This window comes from Mesoplodon bidens, assembly GCF_964165515.1.
Source record: "Mesoplodon bidens genome assembly, chromosome: 9".
In the NCBI taxonomy this organism is placed as follows: Eukaryota; Metazoa; Chordata; class Mammalia; order Artiodactyla; family Ziphiidae; genus Mesoplodon; species Mesoplodon bidens.
In genome coordinates this window covers 78182280-78199492 of record NC_138166.1, presented here as the reverse complement: position 1 = coordinate 78199492, position 17213 = coordinate 78182280, and the positions used below count along the sequence as shown (strand labels likewise).

General features: G+C 36.6%; 1 protein-coding gene across 5 annotated transcripts in view; it reads right to left on the bottom strand.

The window, feature by feature from the left end:
- PTPRZ1 (protein tyrosine phosphatase receptor type Z1) overlaps nucleotides 1-17213 on the bottom strand; it is a 167243-nt gene that overhangs the window by 62487 nt on the left and 87543 nt on the right. For all 5 annotated transcript variants that reach the window (XM_081244031.1, XM_081244032.1, XM_081244029.1 and 2 more), the window contains 6 exons: nucleotides 15200-15379; nucleotides 12904-13055; nucleotides 9544-9639; nucleotides 9002-9068; nucleotides 2373-2530; nucleotides 2059-2209 (listed from right to left, as the gene is read on the bottom strand). In XM_081244031.1, the coding sequence (XP_081100157.1) occupies nucleotides 2059-2209; nucleotides 2373-2530; nucleotides 9002-9068; nucleotides 9544-9639; nucleotides 12904-13055; nucleotides 15200-15379 (804 nt within the window). The remainder of the gene's footprint in view (nucleotides 1-2058; nucleotides 2210-2372; nucleotides 2531-9001; nucleotides 9069-9543; nucleotides 9640-12903; nucleotides 13056-15199; nucleotides 15380-17213) is intronic.

Sequence of the window (17213 nt, the reverse complement as noted above, 5' to 3'; positions counted from 1 at the left end):
TCCCTTATAAAGCATAGTGGAGAGAGCTTTGAACGTCTGTAGAATTAGGAAGACCTGGGTTCAAATACTGACTCCAGCCTTTTACAGTTCCATGAACTTGGGTGAGCCACTTAATATCAGCTTCCCAAACTATAAAATGAGGAAAATACGGCCAATGCTTGGTTGAACACACTGGTCTATTACTGTTTTTGTTATTATTATTTTTAGCCTTCATCACTTAACTGTGAAAAACAACAATGATCTACATTAAAACGGAACTACATAAGGGTTTACACATTAAATGATGCAAGAGGCACCCATCGAGCATAGCCTGCCATATTTTTTTAATATAAGCAAATGGATTTTTTCAGTCATTTGGTGACTATTTGATGAATGAGAGCTTTACTTTAGCCCAGCAAAGGAGGTAAAGTGATAAAAGACTTAGTTACTTCCTTCTTGGAGCTCAGACGGTGGTGGGGGACAGATAAGTAAACAGACAATATCCTACAATGGCAACTGCTAGGAAGTGTGGCTGCCCAGCGTATAGGAGCTCCTGGGCACATTGCACACCTCCAGCCAAGCATCATTCATCTTGCACCCTATGGGCACGGCACCTTCACGAGGGCACAGTCCTGTGCCCCCGGGCCAGAGAGGCTTGGTAGGGGTGGAGGTAAAGTCAGAGATGGCTCCCCAGTGGAGGCAATGGTCTACCTGAGTCTTGAAGAACAAGGAGGAGACCAGCAGGGAAGAACATGCAACCTGGGAGAGTGTGGTCTGCCCTCTCCAGGGCCCTCATAGAGGTTGGGATGAGGGAAGGAAGCTGGCCAAGGAGGTACATGACCAAATAATAATAAATAATATTATTATTAATATTAATAATATTAATAATAAAAGTACATGACCAAAAAATCATATTTATTTACTTTGTGATTTGGTCATTTGCATTTCGGAAAAGGAGATGGGTAAATCTGTTTCTTTTTTCTAATCAACTGTATTATTTACCAGACAGGAAGTTTTAGCATTTACTATTTTTGGTAGAAATATAATTAAATGTCCTCACTTTGGGGCAATTTAATTAGAAACAATGTCACATTAAGTGCAGCTATTCATCACTGGTGTATTGTGCTCTGTTTTTGTTGTTAAAGGATAAACAATTCCCACAAATATCACATTGAAACAATAAAAACATGCTGTTTTAATGCCCAACCTTCAAAAGCAGGCAATTATTGAATTAAAATTATACATGGCCAAAACTTCATTGCAGGACGGGGATCAAAGAAGACCATGTCCTTGGAAAGGTTTTCAGTGCCCAAAGCAAAGGCCACTTCAACTCCTTCTTTCATGAACCAGTGCACCCTCAGTGTGAACTGAAAAGAACAAGTCAGTAGATGCAACTGATTGTGTCGTCTGGACACTTTCAAAGGCTTCTGACTGCTGTGTCAGCTTCAAAAGACTCCAGAGACTTTCCCTCCTCTCCATCGCCTGGACTTGACAAGGACAGACTTCTTTTCTTTCAAAGAAAGAAACTGGGGGAAAGACTCACTTTTTATTCATTAATAATTCAGTGCCTTTGGTTTCAATCCTTACTAGGTACTAGGCTTCTCTGGGAGCTGCCAACACAAGGATGAGTACTTATTTAAAACCCAAATCACACATCAAGACTCAGGTCAAATGTGGCTCTCCCACGGAGATTCCCTAGTCATCCCAACCAGAAGTGATCTCCCCAAGCTCTGAACACCTCACCCCTTATTCATCCTTCTCTTATAGCTGTTAGCTCAGGCAGATGACACAAAGAATGTGGAGGTGTGTATGTGACTTTGCCACCTATTACTATGTATTTTAGAAAAACTACTTTCCTTACTGAATCTGTGTCTCTTGTCTGCAAAATGCGGTTATTCATGTTGGAAAGACAGACATTTTTAATTGTCATTTTATAAAAATGGCAACTGAGATTCAGAGAAGTTAAAGTGCTTACCTAAAGCTACAAGGCTATAATCAAAATATTTCCAAAAATCAAAGCCTTGTATATTTTCCACTATACCACAATTACCTCCTACAAAATTATATTTCAATACACACCTGCTTCATGAATCTCTTCCTTTCCAGTATATGAGGAAAACACCTGCCTGGAGAACTTGTACTGTTGTTCTCGAAAATTATTTTGTAAGTAGTCCATCAGCATGACATAACCAGACTGTTGCATTGTAAGAACTTCACAAAAAACAGCCAGCTGGAAAGAAGATAATTTAACATATAATAACACATAATTTAACTGTGTATCTGCTTCAAAGGCATATTGGCAAATGCTTTAAAACAGATATTCTATAGTAAAGCTTAGAAAACAATTCTTTCAAAATTGCTTCAAATTACTTCGTTTGAATTTCCAAGATTACCTGGCTTTCAGAGATGCTAACTGTATCTTTAAAAACAACCCAGTCAACGGTGTCTGTGCAGGGAGGAGATGTCAGGGAGCCATTGTAAGTGTAATACTTGTCAGTTGAGTTTGGCAGAAGGTTCAGCAATGTGAACGGATCCAACACAGCCTGTTTCCCTACAAAGGAATCACACACATCTCAGCTGAAATCCCAACAGGGGAACTTAGCTGCTCAAAGCTCCTATGAAACAAAGACATATGCTTTGGTATGTATTTAATCAGAACTGAAATTTTAAGAACATTTTAGATTTATTTCAAAAATGGTGATAAAACTGGCATACTCTATATTTTCTTGCATATATCCCTACATAGTGCTAGATGCTTTATCATTACATGGGCAAGATGCTGGAGAGATTATTTTTACATATGAAAGATATTCAGAAATCATATGGCCATCTGAATAGATACAGTAAAACCATTTGATAGGATTTAATACCAATTTGTGAAAAAGAAAAACAAAACCTTATTCTGATGAAGATTATCTTCAAAAGTCATAATAAACATCATATTTAAAAATGACTTATTGAAAGTTTTTCCCTTAGTGATAAAGAATGAGACAAGGAATCCTTCTACAATACCACCACTTTTATCTAACATTGAACTGGAGGACTGGGACCATTTATTTACTTTATTTATTTACCATAAGGTAAGAAAAAAAAAAAAGAGTCATGAAGATTGGGCAGGAAAAAATGATGTCATCATAATTTTCAAATAACTCAGTTGAGCATGTGAGATATTGAAAATAATTTACAGACTATTAGAACTAAGAAGTGTGTTTAGCAAAGTCACTGCATGCAACACCAATATATAAAACTTAATTGTACTTCTATTAACTGGTAACAGACAATAGAAAATGAAATTTCAAACAATATAACATGATAGCAACAAATATCAAATACAAGTAAATCTAACAAGTGATGTGTAAAACATCTATACTGAAGATTTAAAAACTTTGAGAGAATTAGATAAAACCTTAAAATGGTGGGAAATATCATGTTAATGGGAAGTTTCAGTATTGTGAAGATGTTAATTTTCCCCAAGTTGTTTTACGGAGTCAATGACATCTTAATCAAAATTCCAGATGGGTTGGTGTTGGGGTGTGTGGTGTTGGTGTTGTGTGTGTATTAATTGACATTCTGTTTTTAAAATTTAAATGTAACCACAAAAAAAGTTAAGACAATCTTGAGCAATAACAAAGGTAGGGATACCAAGTAGGAAGACCTACTATATAAGGCCATAGAAATCACGATAGTGAGATATTTATGCAAAGATGGAGAACTATGGAAGAAAATAAAGAGTCTAGACACACACATATATGGTTTATGACAGAAAAATTACTATGTAATGAATGATTAACCTTTTCAATACGTACTGCTGTGTCAACTGGATATCCTTATAGAAAAACATGAATCTTTATTCCCTACTTCACACCATAAGCACAAATCAGTTCTAAATAGAGTGTGGATCTAGATGTGAACAGACTAATAAGGCTTTTGGAGGAAAACATAGAAAATTATCTCCATAACGTTAGGGTAGGTTGAGATTTCTTAAATAGCATGCAAAAAGTGTTATTCACAAAGGGAAAAATGATGTACATGATACTCAAGATCTATTTATCAATAGTCACCATGAAGAGAGTAAAAAGGCAGGACAAAGAGTAGAAAATATATTTCAGATTTTATATATATAATAAAAATATTGATTTATTCCTGCTATATTTACAAAGATATATAACTTGTATCGAGAATAGAGAATTCCTGCAAAAAATTGGTAGACCTTTCCTAAGTGTTCCATCTATCTTAGAACCTTGAAACAACCCAGCTAAATCCGTCTCCTTGAAGAGTCCCATTTTCCATCTTGCATCTTTCCAACAGCACTTACCAATGGCACTGCCTTGGCCATTTTGCTCTTTGTATACCAGTCCTCACTCACATGGGCAGCAATCTGCTTACCAGTGAGATCTGTGTTTAACTTATTTTAACTTATCTGTGTTTAACTACCTAGTCCAGTACATGTCCTCTGCTCTGTCTTGTAGATTTAGGTCATTAAGAAATAGTCCCTGACGCCAATTTAATCTAGCCTAAGTGAGATGGTACAGTACAGAGTAGCAGTATATGAATTATCTGGGGAGCATTAAAAAAAAAAATCAATGTCCCAGACCCCACCCTAGGCTGTTTTAATTTAAATCTTTAGTAGTGGGACATGAGCATCTATATTTATTTTTAGGCTATAATTTTAGGTGCATCTACATTTTTAAAAAAACCATCCCCAGGTGATTCAAACATGCAGCCAGAGTTGAAAACCTTAAGTAGAGTAAAGCTTTTGCAAGACTTTTGTCTTCTTGAACCCCAAATTCCTCATTACAAAATGAAATAACTGGACCGGATGATTTTTTTTTAACATCTTTACTGGAGTATAATTGCTTTACAATGTTGTGTTAGTTTCTGCTGTATAACAAAGTGCATCAGCTATACATATACATATATCCCCATATCCCCTCCCTCTTGCATCTCCCTCCCACCCTCCCTATCCCACCCCTCTAGGTGGTCACAAAGCACTGAGCTGATCTCCCTGTGCTATGCGGCTGCTTCCCACTAGCTATCTATTTTACATTTTGGACCAGATGATCTTAATAGTGTATTACAGCTCTAAATGAAATGAAGATTAGACATATCCAGAAAGCCTCAAGGAAAAAAATTATTTCCATTTAAAAGTTAGTTATTGAATGTTACTTTTTTCTGCAATACAGAAACTTCTTCAGGAAGAAAGAAGCCTGCTAATAAAGTTATAGATAACTGCTTCCAGTCTGCATTTAAGACTAAATCTTAGAAGTAAAAACCTATTGACAGAATTGATAGTGTCATGTAGATACAACCTAAATCGTTTTAATCCATTAGAAAATTCAAGTTACATTAGGCTTAATGGGTTAATTAGTAACTTCTAAAAGTATGTCTTCCTCTCCTCCAATGTCAAGACAAGATTATTTAGAATTCAGACTCAGATTCAAGTTCTCAGAAACTAAGGAAACTATTTTGAATACGTGAATATTTTTCCATTTTCAGATTTATGTTTTTGATACCTAGAAAATTTGTGATTAAATAACCTATTTTTTAATCATCAGTGAACTACAATTCTTCCTTTTTCTGATGAAAAAACTTATCTTACAAATGTTCTGTGGAAATGTGGACGTAGAGAATACTAATTTAGTAAGGAGCCAGAAATTGACTCACTGCTAAATTAGGTGGGAAATTAAACGACACCAGGAGACCTAGAAGCCAGAAAAGGAAAAACAGAAGATTTGAATAGGGATGGTGAAATAGATAATTGTCGTGAAATTGGAGAAGAAATTAAAGGGGAAATAATTAAGAGCAAGGGAAAGAATCAGAAGAAAGTTTTCAATTCCTCCTTCCCTCATCTCAGTATAGAATCCATTCTTCCTTCCTCTGCACTTCAATACCACTTATCTAGTCTCTGTTATGGACACGTTAACTATTTTGTACCTTATTTTTTTTGTTATGGATGTACATGTCCTAAGTTTCTTTCTGATATCGCAAGACTTGACAATTACAGTGGTATTTTCCAATTGCACCATCATCTTATGAGAAAACTGAACCAAGGTGGGTTTTTTTTGTGGCTTGCAAAAACATGCACCTCATCTGAATAACCTCACTATTACTAACACAAGAGAGAATCACACCTGAGCCAACACTGCTCTATTTCTGATCAGTCATTCACTCAGTGATCCTCTTCCTTTGAACATGAATTAATGGTTAACAAACCAATCACATCCTCCTATGTGGGAGGCTGATAGTAGGAGGTGGACAGATGAGGAGGGTGAGAGACAAGGAGATAAAGACAAAGACCATGGTCAGGCCCAATGCAACGAAAGAACCATTAAATACTTAAAACCAACTCTTATGACTTAGGACAATGAGACTTTGGATGGGGCCACATCAACACTGCCTGTGAGAATTTTTCAGTATACAAATTCCTGGCCTGCATTTGTGATTAGGAAAGCACCACAAATCATTCTGATGAGAACTCCCATTTGAGAATCACTGATGATTTCCCTGGGGTGTGTCTCCTTCTTGCAACTTGAAGGATTTCGACTATCAGTTTTTCCTTTTGTGGGCTCTGCTTGGGGAATATGAATGCATTATCTCTGATTGCTGCAACTGCACCCTCTCTCACCACTCCACGTGAGAGCAATGTCTAACATAGAGTAGGTGTGATGGAAGGAAGGAAAAGAAAAAAGGGAAGAAAGAGGGAAGGAAAGAGAAATGGGTTTGTTTCTTAGGGAGGAATATAGGAAATGGGCAACCGGCCCACACTGTAATAAGGCAGACTTTATCATCTGAATGATGGTTGAACAGTGTTGATTTTTTGTGTCACTCACATTATATGGAGAATATGTGGCAGGATTTTAGCCGCATATTCTCCATATAATGTGAGTTTTGCTGCCGTTCCTGAGTCACTGTCTAAAGACGAGCACTGCCTTCAAGTTCCCAGCAGCAATGGCTGGCAGCCCATGTTGGGAAGCCTACCGTTTATGGGGCACCGGGGGTTTTTCTAGACTCTGAAGTAGGACTAAATTTAATCCAAGAACTCTCAAATATTTAACTTTGGAAGGACTTAACTTATTTAGTTTGGACAGATCATGTCTCACAACCATTCAAATCAAATTGACAGGTGTTTCATATGTGCTCTGAAACATGTAACTAATATAAATCTCTACAATATATTAGAACAAACTTTTTGGACAGACAGGTTCTAAATCCTAGCTCTACAACTGTATGGGCTTAGGTGTCCTTGCTGAGTATACGGAAATATTAAGTATCTAGTAGATGGGCTGATAGGCATGGGGGATTTTATTTTTTGGTAAAAGAGGAGAGAAGAAGTTGGTGCATGGGTAGAGAGAGAGAGAAGATAGATAGAGGGCAGACTAGTATGTGTTTCCAGCCAGCCCAGGAGACCATTTGTTCTGTTTCTGAATTAAGAGCCAGGACAGGGCTCCCCTGGTGGCTCAGTGGTTGAGAGTCCGCCTGCCGATGCGGGGGACGCGGGTTCGTGCCCCGGTCTGGGAAGATCCCACATGCTGCAGAGTGGCTGGGCCCGTGAGCCATGGCTGCTGGGGCTGTGCGTCTGGAGCCTGTGCTCCGCGGCGGGAGAGGCCGCAGCGGTGAGAGGCCCGCGTACAGCAAAAAAAAAAAAAAAAAAAAAGAGCCAGGACAGAGGCAGAATGCTGTTAGGGAACCCATATTCCCAGGGAGGGTACTATCTGACAGCAGGCTCTGATGAAGCATCCCCCTCAATGGCTTATAGACAGCAGATATTAAAAAGGAAACTTCAGTCCAAGAACATGAGCAAATTGGTTCTTAAGGTCAGACTACACCTTCCTAGAGACCCCCAGAAACAACTGAAGAGGCCTCAAGAGAGTGGTCAAAGTGCCACAGTTGCACAAATCAGGACTAACAACCAGTGTTAGTATCACTTTTGTGGTCCCACAGGCTGGTGCAAGGCCTGGGAACATTCAGGTTCATATTTTACATCATTTTAAGTTTAGGAATTCAAACTAGCTGCCTTCTTGCAGTCTGCATAGACTCCACTTTCTGACTAAATGAGGGAAAAATTAAGTGTGGCTTATGGCATTCAATGTTGAATTCTGCAATCTAGGTGGATGGAGGGAGATAACTAACAGCTTTATGCCGTTTGATTGCACCTTTCACAAAAAAAAAAAAAAAAGAAAGAAAGAAAGAAAGCTGCACTGCAGGAGCTCACCTATGCCTGACTTCTGAAAAGTTTGGTCAATTCAAGTTCTCACATATAATTAACAAAGATGAATCAACCCTAGGCCAGATTTCTGCTTTCAAGAAAAGGATCTATGTGAGTTGTGTTTCTGATTTCAAATTTTGCAGCTTCCCGGAGAGGAATAATCCTCCTTTATTGATAACTCAGGACAACATTAATTCTCTGCTTAATAAAAATAAAACAACAATAACAACAGGTTTGCTGTCTCTTGCCCATGTTGTCAAAAGCATTTGCTGTAACAAATTACAAGATCCGTGAGATAGCAGGCAGAACAATAGATAAGTATACTGAACCTTGTTCTATGTAAGCATTCACCTTCCAAAAATCTTATCTCATCATATTGGTAAAGCAAAGGACTTATCAAGGAAACCACCAGGGAATACATCTGAACTTGAGTAACAATTCCCTTGTCACTTTAAAATATAAATTGTATAAAATTAACTGCTTTCAGATTATAGAGTCTTTTACAGATGTACAATGCAGAGACAGAATAAAAATACATTTCAATGCATAATGTGATTAGATTATTTTCAATAAAAGAATTAGAAACTTCCAACTTCCTACTTACATTAACGTTTTATGATTTTATGTGACAAAAAGTTCTGATAAATTGTTCTTTAGTGAGAAATGTGTAAATTGTCAAGTGTAAGATGTGAGAGATTGCTCCTCTTTACACACGTCTGCCCTTCCTCCTTGGAACAAGTGATTTTTATAACATTGTAAAAATGCATGTGCATCCAAAGTAAATCTGGAAGATAGAGATTTCTCCAAATAGCTTACCGAAACGACTAACACTCTCAACTCCATCAATAATTGCTTTGTAATCCAAATTTTCTTCTATTCCAACCTGTGAAAGAAGAATGATGTTCTAAAAATTGCATAAAATATTTGACTAATTATTCAATAAAATGTAAAGATTAGTAAATTCTATTTTAAGTATTCAAAAGTAATGTCCTAAACGCACACTTTTTTTCACAGCGAGTTAAGAATAAACCAAACAAAAACCAGATAATTTTCAAATTTTCCATTAAGAAAAGGACATTTTAAAATGTTACGATTCACAGTTACTGCTGTATCATGCTGATGCTTTGCAAATAAGCAAATCTTGTAGTGTACGAGTGCACAGATTTGCTGCAGCTGGAAGTGACATATCCAACTGACAAATACAAGAGTCCCCTTTTAAACATACCAGCCAAGAAGTTGTTCTCTTTGAAAATAATCCCCAGTTATCATTCCACTTATGAGCCCTTCTATTTGTTAAAAAGTGTTTTGATATTCCCCATGATTGAAAAGTTAGTGCTAAATCTCTGTATAATGATTACCTCAAATAAAATGGATAAAGCTCTTAACTTCCCTTTTCCTTTAACGGCTTCCTCAAAACTTGAAAATCGGTCCGCATCAAAGCAGTAGATTTGCATCTATAAATGTAACAAAGATGGCTTTATTACATACAAAGACTTCACAGAAAAGTCAGCAAAAAGATGATAAAATAATTTATCAGTTCATTAAATTCTATTTGAAAAATTCTATAAACTATATAATTCTATATTTTGTGAATCTTCAAAATATTTTATCAATTACATGTATACACAACTATCACTTATCCTTCAGTGAAGAAAGAAATACAAAGTTGGACAGGTCTAGAACTGAAATTACCACTTTGTGATGACCAGGGGACACTGAATAACTTACTAGAGCACTTATCAAATGTAATAAATTATCAAATGTTATTTTCACTATTTTGATGGAATTCTTTCAAATATGGTTTCATTCTTTCCTGAATGGACATGCCTTTCTTGATGGTCTGAGCTACCAGTTTTGGACATTATTGTATTGTGCTCTACTAACAGTGAAACTCTCAAGAACTCTCTGCTTCTACCTAAAAAATACCAAAGGAGTCATACATTCCTTATTTTAAGTCTCCCCCACCCTGGTGCGAGGCTATCCCTTGTTCCTTTCTACTTCAGTCCACACATCTATCTATAACAGCCTCCACACTCACTTACAAGCTGGTGCTCCTAGTGTCGTGGGCTTGGAAATTTGATAACTCAGGTAGTTTAGACATATAATTAAGGGAAGAGCAGAAAGCCTCTGAAAAGATTAATGTGCAGTTAGGGCTATGGATCAGAGAAATAGCAGGTGTGAAGCAGAGGAAGGCAGTGGCTCCTGCCTTGGGTGGTCACCAAAACCTTTTCAGAGAGAGGATTTCCAAGTTGACCCCTGAAGCATGAGTGGCTTTAAAGTTGACAGATGAAAAAGCAGAAGAGATGAATGTGTGTTCAGGTCAGAGGGACCGGCTAGGAAAAGGCCTACAGGCAAGAAAGTATGAGAAGTGTGGCAAATGGAAAATAGTTTGTTAGAAGTTCAGTTGAGCACACGTGAGAGGAGAAGAGAGATATGAGGCTGGAGAAGTAGGCAGGGGCCACACAGGCAGTCCCAGCAGTTTGGGCTGGAGGGCAATAGAAGTCCCTGATGGGAAGGGGGCAGGGCTGGGGAGAAGGGGGGAGAGCAGAAGGGATTAAGACTGGAGAGAAACTAGCTGCAGGGACTTAGATACTCAAGTAAGAGACAAAGGTGGTTTGAACCTTTTTCTGACCTCCCACATCATTTAGGGGCAGAACTGAGGCGCTGATTATAGGATGTGAGAGGCCGGAAAGAAAGAGCAGGTCAAGCATACCCGCCAGTTTCCCTTTTTGCACAATTACGTGGAGAGTGTTTTGAAAAACAAACAAGATGGAATTCCCTGGCGGTCCAGTGGTTAGGATTCCGGGCTTTCACTACCGTGGGCCCTGGTCAGGGAACCAAGATCCCGCTAAGCGGTGTGGCGCGGCCAAAAAAATAAAAATAAATAAAATAAATAAATAAAATAAAAACCATGAATGTTTTTAAAAAATAAAATAAAAAGCAAACAACAAACAAATGACATCTCTGAGAGACAACTTGAGGGGCTTTTAAATAAGAAAAATACATGAGGTTTAGTACACAGATTCTGTATAATTTATTTTGCTGAATCACAGCTTTTGTTATTGTTAGAGTTTTTCTTGATTTTCACCATTGTTCTAAGTAGCATTGTGAGAGAGCTAAACTCTCGGAAGTGAGAATGTTATGTGTTTAATGGGTTGACTTTCGTATTTTTAACAAACCAAATTTGATAAATATGCTTTTCTTTAAGGATATTGAAAAAATTAGAAGTCATAAACTTGAATGTGCTTCTCCACATTAAAATATTTTTAATCCTTTATGAAATAACTAATTTATCTTATTTTTATTATCAATAACTATTTTGGATTATAAAAGTAATACAGATTTATTACAGGTAATATTGAAAATATGACAACTTTAAAGGAGAAAAGAAAAGGCACCTATAATGCCATTACCCAGAGAAAATCACTATTAATGTTTTCTTGGTTTCCTTCAATTATTTTTACAATAGCAATAATTCAATCTTTCATTTAATCCTCATAATAACTTTACAGAGATGTGCTACTACTATTATGTCAGTTTCACAGAACAGAAACAGAAGCTTAGGGAAATTAAATAATTTTTACAATGTCATGTCATATAGCTACTAACTAGATGGTGAAGCCAGTATTCAAGCCTCATCCATTTGACTCAGACTGTACTCTCAGCCACTAATTAGTTTCATGTTTTACAAAATTTGGAATAATAATACTGTGTATACGGGTTCAAGCCCTGGTCGGGGAAGATCTCACATGCCGCGGAGCTACTAAGCCCATGAGCCACAATTACTGAGCCTGCGCTCTAGAGCCCGCGAGCCACAACTACTGAAGCCCTCACATCTAGAGCCCGTGCTCCACAATAAGAGAAGCCACCACAATGAGAAGCCCGCGCACCGCAATGAAGAGTAGCCTCTGCTCACCACAACTAGAGAAGGCCTGCGTGCAGCAAGGAAGACCCAACACAGCCAAAAATAAATAAATAAATAATTAATTTTAAAAAATACTGTGTATACTATTTTACATTCCACTTTTTAAAAGCACTTATGATGAACTTTTTCTGTGTAAATAAATCATTGAAAAACATGATTTTTACAAGATCTATAGTAATCTATCATAATGTATTTAATCATTTCCTTTTGTTTCAATTTTTATTATTGTAAATAAGTCTCTGAACATAAATTTTTGAGTATGTCCTTAATTATTCTTCAGACTAAATTGCTACAAATTGAAATGTGAATATTGAGAATAAAACATTTAAAGTTCTTGATAAAAACAAGTGAACTGCTTCCCAGAAAGTCTACCAATTTATACTTTCTCCAGACATGTATGCAAGTGTTTACATATTTCACTGCACTCACACTATTTATTATAATTATATTTATTTTGCCAATTTTAAATCTGAAAATTTTCTCATTTTAATTTGAAGCTTTTTGATTCTCCAGTATGTTGATAAAAATTTCCCCTTTTATTCCTACTGGGCTATGGAAAGAACTTCATTCATTCACTCATCAGTATTTATTGATCATCTATAATGACCAGACGTGGAAAATCACATATGGGTCTTATTGAGCTTAGGCTAGTGAAGAAGGCAGATATTAACCAAGTAAACAAAATATAACTGTATAAATTATAAAGGTGATTACAAATGAATCAAATTATATGCTAAATAAAATCCCAATGATTTAGAAAATGAAATAGTAACTACTGGAACTATTGACTTACCTCCAGTGGATATTTTTGTCCTTCTAAACTATGTTCGGATCCATCAGATGACATATTGCATTTTCCCCAGTGAAAAGTTATCTTGCTTGCTTTGAACACCGTTTCTGAAACTCCTCCACTGAGACGGTAGTCATTAGTGAGATTAATTTCCACTTAAAAAAAATTAAATTGCATCTAAGTTTCTGAGAATCAAAATTGCAAATTTAACTAAATTTTCATCTATTAAAGTACATTAATAAAATCATTTATTTGATAAATTTTTTAAAAAGTTACCATTTTGGAAGCTGAACTTTGTAACTCTGCATAGTATACTTAATGTATCCTATTGCCACAAATGTAAAATAAACCTAAGACCTTAACTGCTATACAGCACTAAAAGCAGGAGACAGGCAGTCCACTTGCCCTGATTGTTTGGTGTTCCAAGATTTGTTTGTTTGGTGTCCAAAGCCCTGCTCCCCTAATGCATCAGATGGTAGTGAGGGGATAGTTAAAGGGAGAAGGAACAGAGGGGTGGAAGGAGGAAGTCTTTTCCTGGGGGAACCCCCAACCTTCTCAAGGTCAGTCTGTTTCTACTCTTTAAAAGGCTGCTGCTTTTGTCCCATCTCCTTATGCCTCCAAGCATCACTCCAGGCTTCAACAAGCTTCAGAACTTCTGTCCTAGACTGTGGCAAGGAAGGCGGGAGACTCATTCCTATTGAAGGGGTTTAAGCCATCTCATGTTTGAACCCTCGGTTGCAACTCTCAGAATCTTAAACTCTCCTATTTCAGTTCCGTAGCAGATACTATCTGACTGTACTTTAGGAGTCATCTGGAGATGAATGATTCTCTGGAGACCCTAATGCAAGATTTCAATGTCTCTCAATCAGATTTAAATAGTCTTTGTTCTATCAAGCAGAAACCACTGTTGGCATTAGGAACAGAATCCAACACATTGGCCAGTATAAAGTCTGCCAAATAAAACATAATTCTTAACTTTTAGGCTGTGCTTTTTTTTCCAGTGGACACCAGCCAGCTAGAGATATAAACTTTCATGAATAATAACAATAGCAACAAACACAATAACAATAATGGTCAACATTTATCACTTATGACATGCCATGCATTACACTACTTTACATGTATTAAATATTTGATCCTCACACAACCCTAGAAAGAAGATACCATTACAATCCCTATTTAACAGATAAGGAAATTGAGTCACAGAGAGGTTAAGTAACTTGCTCAAGGTTCCACACTGTGCTTTAAATGGCCAGTAGTGAACCTAAAAAGTGTGGCTCTAAAGATCAAGTGCTTTACCACATTCCACTAAGAAAAATAAAGCAGAGATTACATGCTTTACTGCTTTGTAACATCCTTTAAAACTGGTAATTAAAATGTCAAGATTTGGGACAATATACTATTATGTATTAAATTAATAATATATTATAACATGTAATAATTTTTCAAATTATTCATTCAGCAAATACTTACTGAGTGCTTATTATTTATCAGGCACTGATGTTGAAAATTCCTACCCTCATGGGACTTAAAATTAAATTACCACATTCAAATAATTATATTACCAAAATATGGAAAACAGAGAAAAACACCACTAATGATAAAACCACACCAACATAGCTACTATTATAGTGAATATTTTTTCTAATCTTTTTCCTATATTTGTTTTTACATAACTTCCTGATATACATATGATTTCATTTAACATATAAGATCAGAAGAACAATACTGTTCACTTTTATAAACTATTTTGTCTATCTGTTGTTTACTGGAATTTTTTATGGTATTATATTTTGCATACTAAGAAAAAAAACTTAGCGCTTCCTAAGGATGGTATATAATTTTCAACTTTCTAATAGAAGGGCTAGTAATTTCTTAAAATTCATTTATAGTAGATTGCTTTTTTCACATCCAAATATTGAACACAGCACAAGGCTGAGCAGACAAGAGCAAATAAAATGCCCAAGAAAAAGAAATCCTGATTGACTAAGTGATTAACCAGTGATGGAGTTATTAAATTACAATAGCTATATATTATGCTATCTTTAACAGCTCTTCCAGTGGAGGCATCTTTATTGTTATATTACTGGAGAACATGATATTATGACTTTGGTCATTTAATTTTTTGTACACATTTTCAGAAGGTCTAAACTTCCAATTTTCTATTTGACTTCTTCTACCTATAGTTTCTATCCAGTTCAGAATACATCATTCAAAGGAAAATAAAAGGAAAATAACCTAAACATACTCTAGGTCTGATAAACATATTAACGTGAGAAACAAAATGCAAATATTTTACCTGTTTTCCCAGTGTTATGAATGAATGTGTTTTCCAAAGATGTTTTATCCCAACCCTGAAATTTAAGTTTCTTAAGATTCACATTTACTTGTGTAAGATCTTCATCAATATTGATAGGAGATTGTTTGGGGCTATTACATGTTGGATATTTCTTTCCCCAATTTTTTTGATTCAATGCTCCTAGGGGGGAAAAAAGAAAGAAGTTAGTTTTTTAAATTACCATGCAAAAGCTAAATTTTATATTTATAAAGTAGTTAATATGTTACATAAAAATAGACACAATAGTAGGGAAAATTGGGACATCTTTAAACCAATTCTTAAAATAATTACAGTTGGCCCTCTGTATTCACAGGTTTCACTTCTGCAGATTCAACCAATCTCAGAGCAAACACATTCGGTAAAAATAATTCCAGAATGTTCCATAAAGGAAACTTGAATTTGCCAATCACTGGCAACTATTTACATAGCATTTACGTTGTATATACAACTATTTACATAGCATTTTCATTGTATTAGGTATTATAAATAATCTAGAGATAATTTGAAGAAAACGGGAGGATGTATGTAGGTTATATGCAAATACTACACCATTTTGTATAAAGGACTTGAGCATCACAGATTTTGGTATCCGAGGGAATCCTGGAACCAATCCTTCTCCAATACTGAGAAACAACTGTATGCCTAGATTTAGATTCTGGGTTTTAATATGATACACTATAAGAAGATGCTTATAGAACAAGTACAGGGTTCAACAATGGCCTTGTTTAGCCATCACGCTCTTCCAGATCAACAGAAAACCTACTTGTCCTATCAGATAGTTAGTCCTAGCTCAGGGTTCCAGATTGAAGCATGTCCAGATGAGAGGAGTTAAGTTCTGACTTCCTTAGTACTCTCCATGGGGATGGGGTGGGGGGGAGGCTCCTTTAGACTTTCTCTTATCCCTGCGTTGAACGATTTGGTTTAATTTCCATCTGCTCAGGGCTTATTTATAAAAATGTAATCACCAGGCTCTTCTTGAAATATCTCCTTCCTTACCCTCTCCCCCTTTTTTTTCCTGGTTATAAAGCCTAACAGATTTTATGATTTAACAATAGAAAAAATAAAACGGGGCTTTCTCTGAAGATTTTTGTTTATAGTGAAGTGAATTTTCATCTGTTCCACAGAATGAATAGTCCTCTAAACCCAAGTTGCCCTATGTTGCCTTTATTTCACCACTACCTGAAACCACAAACCATCTCTCATAACGTATTTCACTGGACATTAACTTAGCTAAGCACCCAAGCAGTGCTAACAATGGGTATGTTTTATTTAACGTTCATCTATTAAAATATATGCAATGTTGTGGGTCCAAGTCTCAACCTTTTCTCTGGCTAAACTCTAGCATTTCTGCCGCCATTCCATGAAAGAGTAGGTAGCCACACCGTTTTCAGCTTCTATCCTTTTTTTTTTTTTTAATTGCAGTACGCGGGCCTCTCACTGTTGTGGCCTCTCCCGTTGCGGAGCACAGGCTCCGGACACGCAGGCTCAGTGGCCATGGCTCACGGGCCCAGCCGCTCCGCAGCACGTGGGATCTTCCCGGACCGGGGCACGAACCTGCGTCTCCTTCATCGGCAGGCGGACTATCAACCACTGCGCCACCAGGGAAGCCCCAGCTTCTATCCTTTCAAATGCTTTTCTTTCAGAACATGAGTATGGGTAAGGCCAAGATTTCACATGGTTGATGTTCAGAGAAATTATAAGAAAACATACACTCCATACAACTCTAGTCTATGCCATCTTCTTTTTGTGATAAGGGAATCAGTGAGGATCGAGTTACATGCAAGCTCTCATAATGTGATAAAGCTAATTTTGCATAATTTAACCCAGGAAAGAAATAATAATTAGTCGCACCATGAAACTGCCTATATAGCCAGGGAAAATTTGGTAATTCATCTCCTAGTGAGGCATACACCAGAATCAATAATAGGTGCTGAAAACTTATTTTAAAATCTAGCTCTCTTTTTAGAGAGTGCTT